Source organism: Salvelinus fontinalis, chromosome 16, assembly GCF_029448725.1.
Source record: "Salvelinus fontinalis isolate EN_2023a chromosome 16, ASM2944872v1, whole genome shotgun sequence".
In the NCBI taxonomy this organism is placed as follows: Eukaryota; Metazoa; Chordata; class Actinopteri; order Salmoniformes; family Salmonidae; genus Salvelinus; species Salvelinus fontinalis.
Genome location: NC_074680.1, coordinates 45,939,018 through 45,958,549, shown reverse-complemented (window position 1 = coordinate 45,958,549; position 19,532 = coordinate 45,939,018). Strand labels below are relative to the sequence as shown.

Below are 19,532 nucleotides of genomic sequence, written 5' to 3'. Positions count from 1 at the left end.
AAAACATCGAAACAGCACCCCCTTGCAATTTATACAAATACTGCACACCCAACTCCCCGTCGGCTTCAGCGTCCTCTCTTTTATGAGCATCCTCCTCGGTGTCGGTTTTGAAGAGGTCCTCCCTTTAGCTCCCGTGTCTACATGACAGCCGCGTAGGTTCTCACGTACAGTCAACAGAAAGGAGGAACACCATGGCGAGAAACCGTAAAGACAGAGACAGCTGGGGTGAGTGGTTAATCATTATGAAGATGACTAAATTGGTCCTCTGTAGACGCACATAAAAAAAAGAGGTGCGCTATTTAGCCTATTTAATGTAGCCTAGGCTAGGGAGAGTCTCAGCAATGCAGCTGATCAGATGTTTGTGCATGAATAATGATGGGACAGTCGTTGTAATTTGCATGTTGTTGTCAGAACAAACCGTTACATCTATTGAATGTTCAACAATCGCAAAAACGCTGGCCTGGACCAGACCCAACCAAGCCCCGTTCAGCTGATCAACTCATATAAACCAAGGCCAAGCGTCTATTCTATTCACTCTAGTCTACAGGCCAGTGGGTCGTCTGTCTGAGCATCCTCATCCCCACACCCTTTAGAATGATTACGGCACACAATAAACGAACGACAGCAATAAAAACACAACGCTAGAATTAACCAGTGTTAGAGAGATTTGATTTACAGGCCCTTACACAAAAACCTGTCAAGGCGGTGCGGCTATAGGGGGTATGGGTTAGCTATAGGGGGTATGGGTGGACCTGAGGCAAACAGATGGCATCATCCTCAGCATTACATTTCACTCAGCTACTGTATGTATGTCGCTGGTTTCTGATTGGTGTTCATCTCATATCTGTTTGATAAACACCAATTGTGCCATACCGTTTGGGTCTGTTATCACATAGTTAAAATGAGCTTGTTTACAACCGTCATCATTAAACATACTAAGAGCCATAGACGTCACCAGAACCCTGCTATATCGTCTATGCTAAGAGCTGTCGGGCATTCAACATAATGTAGCCTATTGTGATCGCTAGAATGACTGGGTTGGAAGCTATAGAGTGACATAGAATGTTGTTTTTCTATTATCAACGAGAGTTGAGCAGCAATGAGCATTGACCCAGTACATGTACAGAGTAGACCGAGACTCTGCTGATGTCTGAAGCTGCTCTGGAGCACGAGTCAAGGAACAGCTAGTTTGGAAGTTGACACCCTTTTCCCTAATATAGTGCACTACGTTTGACCAGGGGCCCATGTCTCAAATGGCACCCTATATAGTTCACTACTTTTGACCAGGAGCCTATGTCTCAAATGGCACCCTATTCCCTATATAGTGCACTACATAATAGTGTGCCATTTGGGATGAGACCTTGTGGAGATACCTGTTATTTTAGGACAGGCTTTGCTTTTGGCCTTTTTTTTTTGTGAGAGAATAAATAATTGCCCCAGTCCAGACCTGAGAAACATAGGATGACAGGACGTGATTAACTCTGTTCTGTATTCTGCGTTCATTTTGTTTTTGAATGCCCCAAAATGGTCTCTTCCTTTATCACCTACAATATTAGTCTGTTTTGTATTAATGAGACTTGCTATGTTTATTTTTTATGTCATCTTATACAAATGCAGAAATAGAGCTTGGAGTGTTGTGGGTGATCAGATATATTCTTAGACAGTAGGCTGTTCCATTTATCAACTCTTCTCTGTGTTAACAGCCTGCTAACACAACACATTTCTTCAAGGGGAGAAAATGATTCAATGTTGTCTATTGTTAACCACACACACACACCGAAAGATAGACAGCCACCATATCGTGACTGTGTGCTCCTCAGTCTTCTCCCTGTTAGCAGAGTAGCTAGGATTTTGCGGCCTACACAGCCATTAGGCCTCTGGAGACTGTGAAGAGGCAGACTGAGTCACTGCCTTCCTGGAAAGGAAAGCTCTCTGTCTTGCTCTCTCCCTCTGTCTCCCTCTGTCTCTCTCTCTCTGTCTCTCTCTCTCTTTCTGTCTCTCTCTCTCTATTTCTGTCTCCCTGTCTCTGTCTCTCTCTCTCTTTCTGTCTCTCTCTCTTTCTGTCTCTCTCCCTCCCTCTCTGTCTCTGTCTCTCTCTCTCTCTTTCTGTCTCTCTCTCTCTATTTCTGTCTCTCTGTCTCTCTCTCTCTTTCTGTCTCTCTCCCTCCCTTTCTGTCTCTGTCTCTCTCTTTCTGTCTCTCTCCCTCCCTCTCTGTCTCTGTCTCTCTCTCACTGTCTCTCTCTCTCTCTTTCTCAACCCACATCCTCTGTTCTGAACCAGTGCTTAACTTGAATCATTACTGGATTTAACATCTCGCTCAGCTACAGTATGTTGGCGTCCCAAATGGCACTCCATTCCCCACATAGTGCACTACTTTTGACCAGAGCCCACTCTATATAGGGAATAGGATACCACTTGGGATGAGATGATACTGGTCTGTTAACCACCGGGGTAGATAGCTGTTATGGTATTAACAAGCCTTTACTTGTCATTAGGAAAAAGTTATTGACATATCCGGATTTTAATTCAATTCACCAAAAAATAAAATTTGTGCGCTTTGATGGCATCATCTTTTTCAGTTTATTCCTCTTCCCTCTGGATATTGGCGTTTACGTCTGTCTCCATTTTCCCTTTAACCCTGAGGAAGGTACTGGGTGCTGAAACATTGGTTCCTCAATAAATCATTGGGGAGTATTATAGTGTGAGCATGTGGTCCAAACGGCTCCCTATTTAGTGCACTACTTTTGAACAGGACCCATAGGGTAGTGCACTATATAGGGCTCTTAGATCTCTGGTCAAACGTACACTACATAGGAAATATGGAGCCATTTCAGACGCACTTCAGAGCATTATAGGATTGTGCAACATTCTTTAATTTGTACCTCCCGTGTCATGTGACAGGGTCCTTCACAGACAAAGCCACCTACGACTGGAGCTCAGAGGAGGAGGAGCCTGATGGAAGGGCGCGGCCCATCCAGGTGCTTGTTGTCAAGGACGACCACACCTTTGAGTTGGACGAGGCGGCGCTGAGCCGGATCCTATTGGCCGAAGAGGTCCACAACAGGGAAGTGGTGGCCATATCTGTGGCCGGGGCGTTCCGCAAGGGCAAGTCCTTCCTCATGGACTTCATGCTGCGTTACATGTACAGCCAGGTGAGTTCAAAGGTCATGCTTGTGTAAATGATGGGGGATCGGTAACCTCCCTCAGCTTGAAAAGTCTCCATCCATGTTGACGAAATGCTAGCTTTTTAATGGCTTAGTTGGCTAAGACATTAGGAAGGTCACTTGTGTTTGTGTGAGAGAGGTCCAGAGATCCAGTCTCTGTGTGAGGTGGTGAGGAAGGAAGCAACACTGTTAAATGACGCCTGTCACACCTGGCTTTTGGGATTGTCTTGTGTTCATATCTCTTGACCCCGGCTATGACCCATCCCTCAGCATGTAAGAGACCATCTGTAAATCAACGTTGCATCACTGTTGCTGCATTGACATAATGTGATGATTAAGGTTATGATGTGTCTTGACTGTTTTAAGGTTTGTGACTAATATGGTAGCATCAGGATTGGGTCCAAGAAGCTTCGATCTGTGTTGTATTTCTCGCCTGAATCAGTCTGTATCTAATCTAATGTCCCCAGGCGTCTGAGGAGTGGCTGGGGGAGTCAGAGGAGCCTCTGACGGGGTTCTCCTGGAGGGGTGGATCTGAGAGGGAGACCACCGGCATTCAGATCTGGAGCCAAGTCTTCCTGGTGGACAAGCCAGATGGACGCAAGGTATCAGATCCTCACCTTTGACCTGTATTCAAGGGGCCACGTCTCAAATGGCACCCTATTTCCTACATAGTGCACTAAATTAGACCCTAATCCCTACATAGGGTCTAAAGTTGTGCACTATTCCCTTCATACTACACTACTTTAGACCCTAATCCCTACATAGTGCACAACTTTAGACCCTATTCCCTTCATACTACACTACTTTAGACCCTAATCCCTACATAGTGCACAACTTTAGACCCTATTCTCTTCATACTACACTACTTTAGACCCTAATCCCTACGTAGTGCACTACTTTTGACTCAGAGCCCCATGGGTAGATTCTGTATAACGACTCCAGTTAGAGGCCCAATCTGTGATATTTACAGACGTTTTTTTTGGTCCATCTCATTAATCAGGGATGGGCCCGCTCAGCAACTCAGCCAGGGTCTCAACTTACTGTTGTGAGTTATAATAGTAGAATACAACAGGAAACAATTTGTAAACGTGGTTGTGCATCATCAGTTGTTCTCTTGTTGTCAATCACTTAATTAGCTAACATGTCAGCCAACATGTTTTTGATTGGTAAGTTAGTCTAGCAGCCAGCTATCTAAACCTGTAGTAATTATGCAAATATTTCTCTCCACCCTGTTGCAAAAAGGTGTAGAATTGCAGGAAATTAGTTATAAAATTGCTAAATCTTCACTCCGCCACATGGCAAAATGTGTAGAATTGCAGGTAAATGAACTTGTAAATCTTCAGTTTTGTCTCTCCAGTTAAACTGTAATACCATTAACACTGATGAATGAAGAGTTCTGTTCTCCTGTCTCGTCCCTCAGGTGGCCGTTCTACTGATGGATACCCAGGGAACGTTTGACAGCCAGTCGACGTTGAGGGATTCAGCCACTGTGTTCGCACTAAGCACCATGATCAGCTCCATGCAGGTACAATACAGTGGCTTTGGCCCCTAACGACCCCACTGTCTTAACAGGTACAGTGGCTTTGGCCCCTAACGACCCCACTGTCTTAAGAGATACAGTGGCTTTGGCCCCTAACGACCCCACTGTTTGATCAGATACAGTGGCTTTGGCCCCTAACGATCCCACTGTCTTAACAGATACAGTGGCTTTGGCCCCTAACGACCCCACTGTCTTAACAGGTACAGTGGCTTTGGCCCCTAACGACCCCACTGTTTGATCAGATACAGTGGCTTTGGCCCCTAACGACCCCACTGTTTGATCAGATACAGTGGCTTTGGCCCCTAACGACCCCACTGTCTTAAGAGATACAGTGGCTTTGGCCCTAACGACTCCACTGTCTTAACAGATACAGTGGCTTTGGCCCTAACGACTCCACTGTCTTAACAGATACAGTGGCTTTGGCCCTAACGACCCCACTGTCTTAAGAGATACAGTGGCTTTGGCCCTAACGACCCCACTGTCTTAAGAGATACAGTGGCTTTGGCCCTAACGACTCCACTGTCTTAACAGATACAGTGGCTTTGGCCCTAACGACCCCACTGTCTTAAGAGATACAGTGGCTTTGGCCCTAACGACCCCACTGTCTTAAGAGATACAGTGGCTTTGGCCCTAACGACTCCACTGTCTTAACAGATACAGTGGCTTTGGCCCTAACGACCCCACTGTTTGATCAGATACAGTGGCTTTGGCCCTAACGACCCCACTGTCTTAACAGGTACAGTGGCTTTGGCCCCTAACGACCCCACTGTCTTAACAGGTACAGTGGCTTTGGCCCTAACGACCCCACTGTCTTAACAGGTACAGTGGCTTTGGCCCCTAACGACCCCACTGTTTTAACAGGTACAGTGGCTTTGGCCCTAACGACCCCACTGTTTGATCAGATACAGTGGCTTTGGCCCTAACTACCCCACTGTTTGATCAGATACAGTGGCTTTGGCCCTAACTACCCCCACTGTCTTAACTGGTACAGTGGCTTTGGCCCTAACTACCCCACTGTTTGATCAGATACAGTGGCTTTGGCCCTAACTACCCCACTGTCTTAACTGGTACAGTGGCTTTGGCCCTAACGACCCCACTGTTTGATCAGATACAGTGGCTTTGGCCCCTAACGACCCCACTGTCTTAACAGATACAGTGGCTTTGGCCCCTAACGACCCCACTGTCTTAACAGGTACAGTGGCTTTGGCCCTAACGACCCCACTGTTTGATCAGATACAGTGGCTTTGGCCCTAACGACCCCACTGTCTTAACAGGTACAGTGGCTTTGGCCCCTAACGACCCCACTGTTTGATCAGATACAGTGGCTTTGGCCCTAACGACCCCACTGTTTGATCAGATACAGTGGCTTTGGCCCTAACTACCCCACTGTCTTAACAGGTACAGTGGCTTTGGCCCTAACGACCCCACTGTCTTAACAGGTACAGTGGCTTTGGCCCTAACGACCCCACTGTTTGATCAGATACAGTGGCTTTGGCCCTAACTACCCCACTGTCTTAACAGGTACAGTGGCTTTGGCCCTAACGACCCCACTGTCTTAACAGGTACAGTGGCTTTGGCCCTAACGACCCCACTGTCTTAACAGGTACAGTGGCTTTGGCCCCTAACGACCCCACTGTCTTAACAGATACAGTGGCTTTGGCCCCTAACGACCCCACTGTCTTAACAGGTACAGTGGCTTTGGCCCCTAACGACTCCACTGTCTTAACAGGTACAGTGGCTTTGGCCCTAACGACCCCACTGTCTTAACAGATACAGTGGCTTTGGCCCTAACGACCACACTGTCTTAACAGGTACAGTGGCTTTGGCCCCTAACGACCCCACTGTCTTAACAGGTACAGTGGCTTTGGCCCTAACGACTCCACTGTCTTAACAGGTACAGTGCTTTGGCCCCTAACGACTCCACTGTCTTAACAGGTACAGTGCTTTGGCCCCTAACGACCCCACTGTCTTAACAGGTACAGTGGCTTTGGCCCCTAACGACCCCACTGTCTTAAGAGATACAGTGCTTTGGCCCCTAACGACCCCACTGTCTTAACAGGTACAGTGGCTTTGGCCCCTAACGACCCCACTGTCTTAACTGGTACAGTGGCTTTGGCCCTAACGACCACACTGTCTTAACAGGTACAGTGGCTTTGGCCCCTAACGACCCCACTGTCTTAACAGGTACAGTGGCTTTGGCCCCTAACGACTTCACTGTCTTAACAGATAGTGGCTTTGGCCCCGAGCGACCACACTGTCTTTGAACATAAATAATGACACTGCTTAGAGACCTTGACAACGGTAGATCTTCTGTGCCAAAAACATGTTGAAATAGAAAAGTTGAATCTCATTTCCCAGGTGTACAACATCTCCCAGAATGTCCAGGAGGATGATCTACAACACTTGCAGGTACAGTAGACGGATTGATTACATCACCTACAATATCACTGAGGTCATTCCCTGTGGAGACATTCAGATAGATAATGACTCTAAAAATGAGCCTTTTTTTCTAAACACTTTTAAAACACCTGATTGTGATCAATGTTGATAGATTTTTTTTTCTTCTCCTCTCTCTTTGTGTTGTTTTGTAGCTTTTCACTGAGTATGGCAGACTGGCTATGGAGGAAACTTTCCTTAAACCATTCCAGGTAGGACGTTCTCTCCTTTCTGTTATTCAGTTGTAGGCTTGTGCAACCAGACTGACCGAGAGATCAGGCTGGTTTAACGAGGCTGATCCAGTTTACCAGAAGACTGGTTTAACGAGCCTGATCCAGTTTACCATAAGACTGGTTTAACAAGGCTGGTTTAACGAGGCTGATCCAGTTTACCAGAAGACTGGTTTAACGAGGCTGGTTTAACGAGGCTAATCCAGTTTACCAGAAGGCTGGTTTAACGAGGCTAATTCAGTTTACCAGAAGACTGGTTTAACGAGGCTGGTCCAGTTTACCAGAAGGCTGGTTTAACGAGGCTAATTCAGTTTACCAGAAGACTGGTTTAACGAGGCTGATCCAGTTTACCAGAAGGCTGGTTTAACGAGGCTGATTCAGTTTACCAGAAGACTGGTTTAACGAGGGTAATTCAGTTTACGAGAAGACTGGTTTAACGAGGCTGGTTTAACGAGCCTGATCCAGTTTACCAGAAGGCTGGTTTAACGAGCCTGATCCAGTTTACCAGAAGGCTGGTTTAACGAGCCTGATCCAGTTTACCAGAAGGCTGGTTTAACGAGCCTGATCCAGTTTACCAGAAGGCTGGTTTAACGAGGCTAATTCAGTTTACCAGAAGACAGGTTTAACGAGCCTGATCCAGTTTACCAGAAGACTGGTTTAACGAGGCTGGTTTAACGAGGCTAATTCAGTTTACCAGAAGACTGGTTTAACGAGGCTGGTTTAACGAGGCTGATCCAGTTTACCAGAAGACTGGTTTAACGAGGCTGGTTTAACGAGGCTAATTCAGTTTACCAGAAGACTGGTTTAACGAGGCTGGTTTAACGAGGCTGATCCAGTTTACCAGAAGACTGGTTTAACAAGTATGATTCAGTTTACCAGAAGGCTGGTTTAACAAGGCTGATTCAGTTTACGAGAAGACTGGTTTAAATCAGGCTGGTTTAACGAGGCTGATTCACCAGAGCAGGAATTATTTAGGTCCTATTTACTTTGGTAGCTCAGAGACTTTCCTTGCTAATGCTTTGCCACACTGCACCGTAACTTAGTGAAGCCATGTCTGTATTGTTCCAGTCCATGATATTCCTGGTCCGGGATTGGAGTTTTCCCTACGAGTTTGGCTACGGGCAGGAAGGAGGCATGAAGTTCCTGGAGAAAAGACTCAAGGTCAGAGGTCACAGATGAACAATGATTATAGTGGTTCATATAAAGATAACAACAACAAGAGTTATATTAACACAGTGGTGTTACTTGAAACTAAAAGGCTGCTATTTATGCGACATGATCATGTTAGTTAAAATAATGATAATAATAATAATAGTACTGATGATAATAATAATACTGATAATAATAATGATGATGATAATAATCATACAGATAATAATAATAATGATACTGATAATAATGATAATAATAATAATAGTACTGATGATGATAATGATAATGATACTAATAATGATAATAATACTGATGATAATGATACTGATATTGATGATAATAATGATGATAATAATTATAATACAATTAATAACGATTATAATGAATATAAAGATAATGATTATAAGGAGAATAATAATAACGACAATGATTATATCGATAATGATTATAAAGATAATAATAATAACGATAATGATTATAAGGATAATAATAACGATAATGGTTATAATGATAATGATAATAATGATTATAACGATAATGATTATAATAATAATAATGATTTTAATAATAATAATGATGATTATAATAATTATAAATGATTATAATGATAATAATAACGATAATGGTTATAATGATAATAATGATTATAACGATAATGATTATAATGATGTAAATAGTAATATAAGAAGACACTTTAATCCAAACAAACATACAGATCCCCCTAATCCTCTGCAGGAATTGAACCCATGACCTTGGATTTGGTAGCAGTACCCTGTTACCAACTGAGCATGTGTTTGTGTCTGTGGTTGTGCGGTTGTGTGTCTGTGGATGCGTGTTGTGTGTCTGTGGTTATGCGGTTGTGTGTCTGTGGTTGCGTGTTTGTGTCCGTGGTGATGCGGTTGTGCGCCTGTGGTTGCGTGTTTGTGTCCGTGGTTGTGCGGTTGTGTGTCTGTGGTTATGCGGTTGCGTGTTTGTGTCCGTGGTTATGCGGTTGCGTGTTTGTGTCTGTGGTTGCGTGTTGTTTGTCTGTGGTTGTTCGGTTGCGTGTTTGTGTCCGTGGTTGTGCGGTTGTGTGTCCGTGGTTGTGCGGTTGTGTGTCCGTGGTTGTGCGGTTGTGTGTCTGTGGTTGCGTGTTGTGTGTCTGTGCTTGTGCGGTTGTGTGTCTGTGGTTGCGTGTTGTGTGTCTGGTTGTGCGGTTGTGTGTCTGTGGTTGTGCGGTTGTGCGTCTGTGGTTGTGTGTCTGTGGTTGCGTGTTGTGTGTCTGTGGTTGTGCGGTTGTGTGTCTGTGGTTGCGTGTTGTGTGTCTGTGGTTGCGTGTTGTGTGTCTGTGGTTGCGTGTTGTGTGTCTGTGGTTGTGCGGTTGTGTGTCTGTGGTTGTGCGGTTGTGTGGTTGCGTGTTGTGTGTCTGTGGTTGTGCGGTTGTGTGTCTGTGGTTGCGTGTTGTGTGTCTGTGGTTGTGCGGTTGTGTGTCTGTGGATGTGCTGTTGTGTGTCTGTGGTTGTGTGTCTGTGGTTGTGTGTCTGTGGTTGTGTGTCTGTGGTTGTGTGTCTGTGGATGTGCTGTTGTGTGTCTGTGGTTGTGTGTCTGTGGTTGTGTGTCTGTGGTTGTGTGTCTGTGGATGTGCTGTTGTGTGTCTGTGGATGTGCTGTTGTGTGTCTGTGGATGTGCTGTTGTGTGTCTGTGGATGTGCTGTTGTGTGTCTGTGGTTGTGCTGTTGCGTGTCTGTGGTTGCGTGTTGTAGATCTCAGAGAATCAACACGAGGAGCTGCAGAACGTTCGTAAACACATCCACTCCTGCTTCACCAACATCTCCTGCTTCCTGATGCCCCACCCCGGACTCAAAGTGGCCACCAACCCTAACTTCGACGGCAGACTCAAAGGTACAATACATATTTTGTCATCTTGGTGGTTTTAAAACAAACACAACACACTTTGTGATGACAACACAACAGACTAATCCCATTGATGAAATTAAACAACAGACTAATCCCATTGATGAATTTAAACACCACAGACTAATCCCATTGATGAATTTAAACACCACAGACTAATCCCATTGATGAATTTAAACACCACAGAACGTTGATTAATTGAAACACAAAACACAGACTAATCCCATTTATGAATTTAAACATACTTTGGGGTGATTGGTCATGTTCCTGTAAAATGAAATCGTATCAAATGAACATCTAACTTTAAATTATTTTTTACCTTTATTTAACTAGGCAAGTCAGCTAAGAACAAACTCTTATTTTCTTATTTAGTTAATGTTGCCTCTCCTTAACTTGTGTGCAAATGGTCGCTGGTTCAAGCCCAGCTCGAGGCAGGATAGGCAACCCTACCACTCTCCTAATCTCATTTCTCCCTGACCTGTGTTTAGAGATCGACCGTGAGTTCATCAACAACCTGCAGATCCTGGTCCCGTGGCTTCTGAGTCCCAAGAACCTGGATGTCAAGGAGATCAACGGCAGCAACATCACCTGCAGAGGCCTGCTGGAGTACTTCAAGGTCCGGGGGTCTATCGATTTTTAGCCCGGTTCCAGATCTGTTTGTGCTGTCTTGCCAAGTCCTATGGTTGCTGTCAGAAGTTAACAAGACAGCACAAATAGATCTGGGACCAGGCTACTCAACTTTTGTTAGGTTTAGGTTAGGTTTAGGTTAGGTTTAGGTTTAGGTTAGGTTAAACAATGTGCATCAACAGATGTTCACAATGGAGTGAATGCTTCAACCAACCAGTGAATATAATGATATTGAAATGTTGAGTAATGTCTGTGTTTGTTGATGACGACCCCCCCCCCCCCCCCCCCCCCCCCACCACCACCCAGGCATACATCAAAATCTACCAGGGGGAGGAGCTGCCACACCCAAAATCCATGCTGCAGGTACCAATGTCTTGTGTTGTATACTTTCTTCCATCATTATAATCCATTATTACCTGATGAAAATAACCGTGTGGTGTTCCTCAGGCCACAGCAGAGGCCAACAACCTGGCAGCAGTGGCAGCAGCCAGGGACCTGTACAACAAGAAGATGGAGCAGGTGACAAGGCAGGGCTGTATTCTGTTACGGTTTTATCCGGGCTTATCTCCAATTCTAATGCTGCTGCCTATCTGAGACCTACTGTTGTCCAGAGACCTACTGTTGCCCAGAGACCTACTGTTGCCCTGAGACCTACTGTTGCCCAGAGACCCACTGTTGCCCAGAGACCTACTGTTGCCCAGAGACCTACTGTTGCCCAGAGACCTGCTGTTGCCCAGAGACCCGCTGTTGCCCAGAGACCCGCTGTTGCCCAGAGACCCGCTGTTGCCCAGAGACCCGCTGTTGCCCAGAGACCCGCTGTTGCCCAGAGACCCGCTGTTGCCCAGAGACCTACTGTTGCCCAGAGACCTACTGTTGCCCAGAGACCTACTGTTGCCCAGAGACCTACTGTTGCCCAGAGACCTACTGTTGCCCAGAGACCTACTGTTGCCCTGAGACCTACTGTTGCCCTGAGACCTACTGTTGCCCTGAGACCTACTGTTGTCCAGAGACCTACTGTTGCCCAGAGACCTACTGTTGCCCAGAGACTTACTGTTGCCCAGAGACCCGCTGTTGCCCTGAGACCCGCTGTTGCCCAGAGACCCGCTGTTGCCCAGAGACCCGCTGTTGCCCAGAGACCCGCTGTTGCCCAGAGACCCGCTGTTGCCCAGAGACCCGCTGTTGCCCAGAGACCCGCTGTTGTCCAGAGACCCGCTGTTGCCCAGAGACCCGCTGTTGCCCAGAGACCCGCTGTTGCCCAGAGACCCGCTGTTGCCCAGAGACCCGCTGTTGCCCAGAGACCCGCTGTTGCCCAGAGACCCGCTGTTGCCCTGAGACCCGCTGTTGCCCAGAGACCCACTGTTGCCCAGAGACCTACTGTTGCCCAGAGACCTACTGTTGCCCAGAGACCTACTGTTGCCCAGAGACCTACTGTTGCCCAGAGACCTACTGTTGCCCAGAGACCTACTGTTGCCCAGAGACCTACTGTTGCCCAGAGACCTACTGTTGCCCAGAGACCTACTGTTGCCCAGAGACCTACTGTTGCCCAGAGACCTACTGTTGCCCTGAGACCTACTGTTGTCCAGAGACCTACTGTTGTCCAGAGACCTACTGTTGCCCAGAGACTTACTGTTGCCCAGAGACCCGCTGTTGCCCAGAGACCCGCTGTTGCCCAGAGACCCGCTGTTGCCCAGAGACCCGCTGTTGCCCAGAGACCCGCTGTTGCCCAGAGACCCGCTGTTGCCCAGAGACCCGCTGTTGTCCAGAGACCCGCTGTTGTCCAGAGACCCGCTGTTGCCCAGAGACCCGCTGTTGCCCAGAGACCCGCTGTTGCCCAGAGACCCGCTGTTGCCCAGAGACCCGCTGTTGCCCAGAGACCCGCTGTTGCCCAGAGACCCGCTGTTGTCCAGAGACCCGCTGTTGCCCAGAGACCCGCTGTTGCCCAGAGACCCGCTGTTGCCCAGAGACCCGCTGTTGCCCAGAGACCCGCTGTTGCCCAGAGACCCGCTGTTGCCCAGAGACCCGCTGTTGCCCAGAGACCCGCTGTTGCCCAGAGACCTACTGTTGCCCAGAGACCTACTGTTGCCCAGAGACCTACTGTTGCCCAGAGACCTACTGTTGCCCAGAGACCTACTGTTGCCCAGAGACCTACTGTTGCCCAGAGACCTACTGTTGCCCAGAGACCTACTGTTGCCCAGAGACCTACTGTTGCCCAGAGACCTACTGTTGCCCAGAGACCTACTGTTGCCCAGAGACCTACTGTTGCCCAGAGACCTACTGTTGCCCAGAGACCTACTGTTGCCCTGAGACCTACTGTTGTCCAGAGACCTACTGTTGTCCAGAGACCTACTGTTGCCCAGAGACTTACTGTTGCCCAGAGACCCGCTGTTGCCCAGAGACCCGCTGTTGCCCAGAGACCCGCTGTTGCCCAGAGACCCGCTGTTGCCCAGAGACCCGCTGTTGCCCAGAGACCCGCTGTTGCCCAGAGACCCGCTGTTGTCCAGAGACCCGCTGTTGTCCAGAGACCCGCTGTTGTCCAGAGACCCGCTGTTGCCCAGAGACCCGCTGTTGCCCAGAGACCCGCTGTTGCCCAGAGACCCGCTGTTGCCCAGAGACCCGCTGTTGCCCAGAGACCCGCTGTTGCCCTGAGACCCACTGTTGCCCAGAGACCTACTGTTGCCCAGAGACCTACTGTTGCCCAGAGACCTCCTGTTGCCCAGAGACCTCCTGTTGCCCAGAGACCTCCTGTTGCCCTGAGACCTACTGTTGCCCAGAGACCTACTGTTGCCCAGAGACCTACTGTTGCCCAGAGACCTACTGTTGCCCAGAGACCTACTGTTGCCCAGAGACCTACTGTTGCCCTGAGACCTACTGTTGCCCTGAGACCTACTGTTGCCCTGAGACCTACTGTTGTCCAGAGACCTACTGTTGTCCAGAGACCTACTGTTGCCCAGAGACTTACTGTTGCCCAGAGACCTACTGTTGCCCAGAGACCTACTGTTGCCCTGAGACCTACTGTTGCCCAGAGACCTACTGTTGTCCTGAGACCCACTGTTGTCCGCCCCTCCCCCCCAACCAATAGTCATTCTCCTGAAGAGTGAATACTCAATTTCACCCCTCCTCAACCTCTCCCCCCTCTCTCGCCTCCATTCCTCCTCTCTCCCCAGGTGTGTGGTGGGGACCGGCCCTTCCTGGCCCCGGCAGAGCTCCAGGCCAGACACAGTGACATCAGAGGGGAAGCCCTCCAGGTGTTCCGCGGGGTCAAGAAGATGGGAGGGGAGGAGTTCAGCCGACGCTACCTGTTACAGCTGGAGGGAGAGGTATGTCACAGGAAGCACAGGTGGGATCTGAACCCCCTGACTCTCGCTCGGGAAACAAACATCTTTCTTATAACCATTAACCCAATAGGAAATTCCCTCTTTGGTGGTATGTTACAGGTGGGATCTGAACCCCTGTCTCTCGTTGGGGTTGTTGGCTCTCGACCTACTTTGCACACCTTTGATCATTGTTCTTTAACAAGCTCGTTCAAGTTCCTGGCGGAGCGTTGATGGACAGCAATCTTCAAGTCACGCAATCTCTAAGTAATTTATTCCTTAGCCACTCCACTGTAGCTTTGACTGTGTGCTTCGTTGTCATGTTGAAAGGTGAACTTCCGTCCCAGTTTCAGCTTTCTCGCAGAGGGCAGCAGCATTTCCTCAAGGACTTTTTCTGTACATTGCTACATTATAGTTTCCTGTTCTATCTTGATCAGAAACTTCTCCATAACATGGTGCTGCCACCACCATGCTTCACAGTAGGGATGGTGTTCATTGGGGGATGTGCCGTGTTGGATTTGCGCCAGACGTAACGCTTTGCATTTAGGCCAAAAGGTTCAGTTCTTGTTTCTTCAGACCACTAAACTTTTTGCCATAAAGCTAAAGAATCTCCTTAGTGTTTTATTTTTTATTTAAAAAATGTTGTTTCATCCTTCAAACAGGATTCAAGGTGTGCTTTCTGGAGTAATGGCTTCCTTCGGGGCCACGCTACTATAGATGGCAGACATTGTTGTCACGTGCACACTGTGACCAGTCGTGGAAATAAAAGCCTGTAGCTCTTTCCAAGTTGCCATTGAACTCTTAGTAGCCCAGTCTCCTACTGGCTCAGTCATGTGTAACTGATGTGAAACGGCTAGCTAGTTAGCGGTGGTGCGCGCTAATAGCGTTTCACTCGGTGACGTCACTCGCTTTTGAGACCTTGAAGTAGTGGTTCCCCTACTTCCCCCGCGGCTTTTGTGGAGCGATGGGTAACAATGCTTCGTGGGTGACTGTTGTTGATGTGTGCAGAGGGTCCCTGGTTCGCGCCCGGGTCGGGGCGAGGGGACGGACTAAAGTTATACTGTTACACATGCAGGTTGGAGCGACGACCTGACAACCTGACCTAGGCAGGGTCTTGGTAGTGCCATACACTTTCCGTTTCTTAATAATCGTCTTTACCAAGGGATATTCAAGGCCTTTGAAATCATTTTATACACATCCACCGATTTCGGCCTTAACACAACTTTGTCCTGGGATTCTTTTGAACGCTCCTTGGTGCTCATGGTTTGAAGTGTCTGCTTTGCAATTCACTACCCAGCAGAGGGAACCTTCTTCTTCTTTGGTATTATGGCGGTCAGCAAGCAAACAAAATGTTCTAACCCTGTTACCCATTAGAACTTCCCCACTAATAGAGACAGGAACTGATGAATTTAACTTTCCTTTATGATTGTGTTTTTTTTGTGCGTATTTTTGTGTATTTGAACGTGTCGTTTTAAATGTGTATATTGTATGTCTCTGTGTATTGTGTTCACAGGACTCACCTGGAAATGAGACCCTCTGTCTCAATGTTGACTTCCTGTTAAAATAAAAGATCCAAAATGTATAACATAAAGACTACGGGTCAATCGGAAATTACCTTTTTAAATTAAAATTCTGCCGTAGAGCGGATCTTCAGAGTAGATTGAATGGACCCCCCCCACCACCACTGTGGTAATTCCCCTTTAACCAACTCTGTTCCAGGTGGACGAGGTGTTCAACCAGTACATCAAGCACAACGACTCCAAGAACATATTCCACGCCGCCCGCACCCCGGCCACGCTGTTCGTGGTCATCTTCAGCATGTACGTGGCGGCGGGGATCACGGGCTTCGTGGGGGTTGACATCATCGCCAGCGTGTGTAACATGATTCTGGGCCTGACGCTGATCACACTGTGTACCTGGGCCTATATACGTTACTCCGGGGAGTACCGAGAGCTGGGCCAGGTCATCGACCAGGTGGCTGGAGCACTCTGGGACCAGGTAGGTCCCCCGACCTGGGCTATGCCCAAATTGTATTTTAGTGTATAGCCAGAGGTACGGTGTCCATTTTTAAGATATCCTCAGTCTCATACCTCACCCCGTCCATTGTGTTAAATCTCACTCCTTCTTGAAGGGATTGAGTCAAAGAAGGAAAAGGAATGACTCAAGGAAGGATTGAGGCTGAGGATGTCCTAAAATGGACACCGTACATACGCTCTATGACAATGTGCGTTATCATATCAATGTGTGTACCATAAAGGGATTAAAAGTTTATGGACTCTTAAACCAGAAGGATCCTCAGTTTTAACTAGAGATGTTGTGTATAAGTAAGCTATAGAGCATTTAAACCACTAGGTGGCGACATACAACACATTTTACTGTGTTGAACAATCTGGAAATAATCACAACGTGTTGTCTTTAGAGTTGGAGCTGAAGAAAACATTTCAATTACATTTGATTTATTTTAAATGATTTGTCTAAGACCTGTGTTTTATGTTTTTCCTCTATGTTTTGCAACAGGGAAGCACAAATGAGGTGAGTGGGGAATTGTGCTCTGTCAGTCAGTGTTAGGCCATAGAGATAAAAAGAGAACTCCAGATGGATAAAACTACCTATACCACAGATGGTATAGGTCCCTACTGGATGTTTCAATCCATCTCTATGGTATAGGTCCCTACTGGATGTTTCAATCCATCTCTATGGTATAGGTCCCTACTGGATGTTTCAATCCATCTCTATGGTATAGGTCCCTACTAGATGTTTCAATCCATCTCTATGGTATAGGTCCCTACTGGATGTTTCAATCCATCTCTATGGTATAGGTCCCTACTGGATGTTTCAATCCATCTCTATGGTATAGGTCCCTACTGGATGTTTCAATCCATCTCTATGGTATAGGTCCCTACTGGATGTTTCAGTCCATCTCTATGGTATAGGTCCCTATTGGATGTTTCAATCCATCTCTATGGTATAGGTCCCTACTGGATGTTTCAATCCATCTCTATGGTATAGGTCCCTACTGGATGTTTCAATCCATCTCTATGGTATAGGTCCCTACTGGATGCATTCCAATATTGGTTAGTCTGAAATGCACCCTCTTCCTCTCCTGTTGTTCACAGGTTCTGTAGAAGGCTAGATGTTGTCTAGGAAGTGCCGTTTCTGTATCTAGACACATTTGGAACCAATGATCTTGAGGATTCTGACAAAGATTTATTTAAAATGCCCTCTCTTCTTGGCCAGATAGTTACGATCCCTCTTCTCATTTCCTCCTCCTTTTTCCCCAGGCGCTGTATAAGCTGTATAACGCTGCAGCCAATCACGGGCACCTGTACCACCATGCGTTCTCTGGTCCCCAGGCCCCCGAAGAAGAGGGGGAGGCCCCCGAGAAACCCACCAGGAAGAGGAACTGACTGGGTGACCTGATTGGCTAGAGCACAGCAGGGACTGCTGGGTACCTCTTAAGTAGCATGATGGACAGAGAGGAGAGAAGCAGGGGACAGCATCCTCATCCGAAGGGCACTCTTTTACTATGGTATTGGCTGGAATAGTCCAGTGACGTGTTCACTATTTTAAATCCAAATGTGGACAATGTAATGTCCCAGAGGCAGTGGCACAATCTCCCTTTGAACTGGGGGTGCTGCCCTATCAACAAATGTGGTGGAATTTTCACTTATCATTGTCCTTCATTTGGAGAACATAGGTGCAGTAGAGTCATTTATAGTTTACGGCATATTTGATTGTCTTACGTCAGATAGCGTGACGAACGACCGTCTGCACTGGTAGTTTGGCATTCGTTCCCCTTTAGAAAAAAACACACAAAGCCATCTGTCTGAAGACAATGCTGCTGATTTTCAGAAATAGTTCACCTGATTATGCCATTTTGAGGAGAGAGGTTTAATTGAAGTTGACCTCTGACCTGTAACTGACTGGCGGGTCCCATGTATATTGATGTTTGATCAAGTTTAGTGCTTTTTCATCTAAGAAACGTGTACAATGGATGCATCCTAAATCACACCCTAATAAAAGGGAATAGGGTCCCTTTTGGTTGCAGACAGTAGCTTTGCTTAAAATATACATCTTTTCATCAGCATGGTAAATCGTTATTGTCTACCATTTTAGGCTCTCCAGTCTTATCTTGAGTCTGATATATAATTATTATTTTTTTGACTTGTTTAGGGCTTGTACTTATTCTGGCACTTTAAAAACTCCACCCAAAGACTATCTTTTGGTATTTGTTTCATTAGTCCATTGTTGACATAGTCCTAAAATGTTTTGCTTGTCGGCGATCGCGTCTTAAAGATATGTAACTTTCAAAATACAGAAATTATCCCTGTATGATGCAAAACACATCATACTGGGATGGTTTAGTTAGTTTTTTAGTTATTCAACCGATGGGTACTGTGTGCCAATATCGTGCATCTACAGTTTCATGCAGCATTGTCTTCCTTCGTATGTGGCTGCCACTAGTTTTCATGATGTGCACACAGAATTTAAATATATCTTATTGTATCTCAAAATGGTCACAAATTTAGACTGGAACAGAATTCACTGGCGGGGACACGATAGTTGTAATTCAAGTAGTGGAAATACTCCCCAACACTGAGTTAGTTACGGGATAGTTCAGTAGACATGTATAATTTGACCACAGTGTAATTTGTGATGGGATCAAAGAGCCTTTAACTAATAGCACAGGGCTGGGTAGAGAATGATTCTAAACAGTTCAAAGGTCACTATCTATTATATGTATCTATCACTTCATATTGGTCTGCTTCTGCTCAGTTTTGGTAAATAAATGAACTTACAAAACAGAAAATTGTATGATCCTTTGAACTGGTGTGTGGCCTTTTTTGTGGGTGGAGGGATGGCTGGGGAAAATAGTCAATTGTACAGAAGAGGAGAGAGAGCGACCATTGTTGTTGGTACAAATTGAATGTTCTAGCAAAGCACTGGAACACACAGAATCAGTTCTAGAATGAGTTTACTGCTCATGAAATATCTTCATAGATCCCTCCTACTAACCTGGTTTGTACGGTCTTGCCAACTCCTGTAGTCCTTGTCATGCAGCTGTGACCATAGTAGTTGGCAAGACGGCACAAACAGATCTGGGAGCGATTGTTCATACATCTCCCCTCTATACTTCTTTAGGCTGTCTGTGTCTGGACTACTGCATGGTAAAGATAAA

The 19,532-nt window shown here is 46.7% G+C and overlaps 1 protein-coding gene across 2 annotated transcripts; it reads left to right on the top strand.

Annotated features, from left to right (window-relative positions):
* The first annotated feature begins 39 nt into the window (after positions 1–39).
* LOC129813251 (atlastin-1-like) lies at positions 40–19,180 on the top strand. 2 transcript variants are annotated; one of them, XM_055865551.1, is made up of 15 exons: positions 40–225; positions 2,903–3,153; positions 3,633–3,767; positions 4,586–4,690; positions 7,064–7,114; positions 7,297–7,353; positions 8,440–8,532; positions 10,265–10,403; positions 10,904–11,031; positions 11,349–11,405; positions 11,490–11,561; positions 14,207–14,359; positions 16,073–16,351; positions 16,871–16,885; positions 17,635–19,180. In XM_055865551.1, exons 1-15 carry the CDS (start codon positions 192–194, stop codon positions 17,758–17,760), a joined length of 1,695 nt encoding a protein of 564 aa, XP_055721526.1. In that variant the 5' UTR covers positions 40–191; the 3' UTR covers positions 17,761–19,180. The 2 variants fall into 2 exon arrangements, with proteins under 2 accessions (XP_055721526.1, XP_055721527.1); XM_055865552.1 differs by lacking the exons at positions 11,349–11,405; positions 11,490–11,561.
* The last annotated feature ends 352 nt before the right edge of the window (positions 19,181–19,532 follow it).

What these genes read in the sequence shown, in the direction of transcription:
- LOC129813251 (XM_055865551.1), top strand. Translation starts at nt 192, where the DNA reads ATGGCGAGAAACCGTAAAGACAGAGACAGCTGGG. An exon ending in CCATGATCAGCTCCATGCAG is followed by an intron (nt 4,691 to 7,063) that starts GTACAATACAGT and finishes CTCATTTCCCAG; the next exon opens with GTGTACAACATCTCCCAGAA. An exon ending in GCCTGCTGGAGTACTTCAAG is followed by an intron (nt 11,032 to 11,348) that starts GTCCGGGGGTCT and finishes ACCACCACCCAG; the next exon opens with GCATACATCAAAATCTACCA.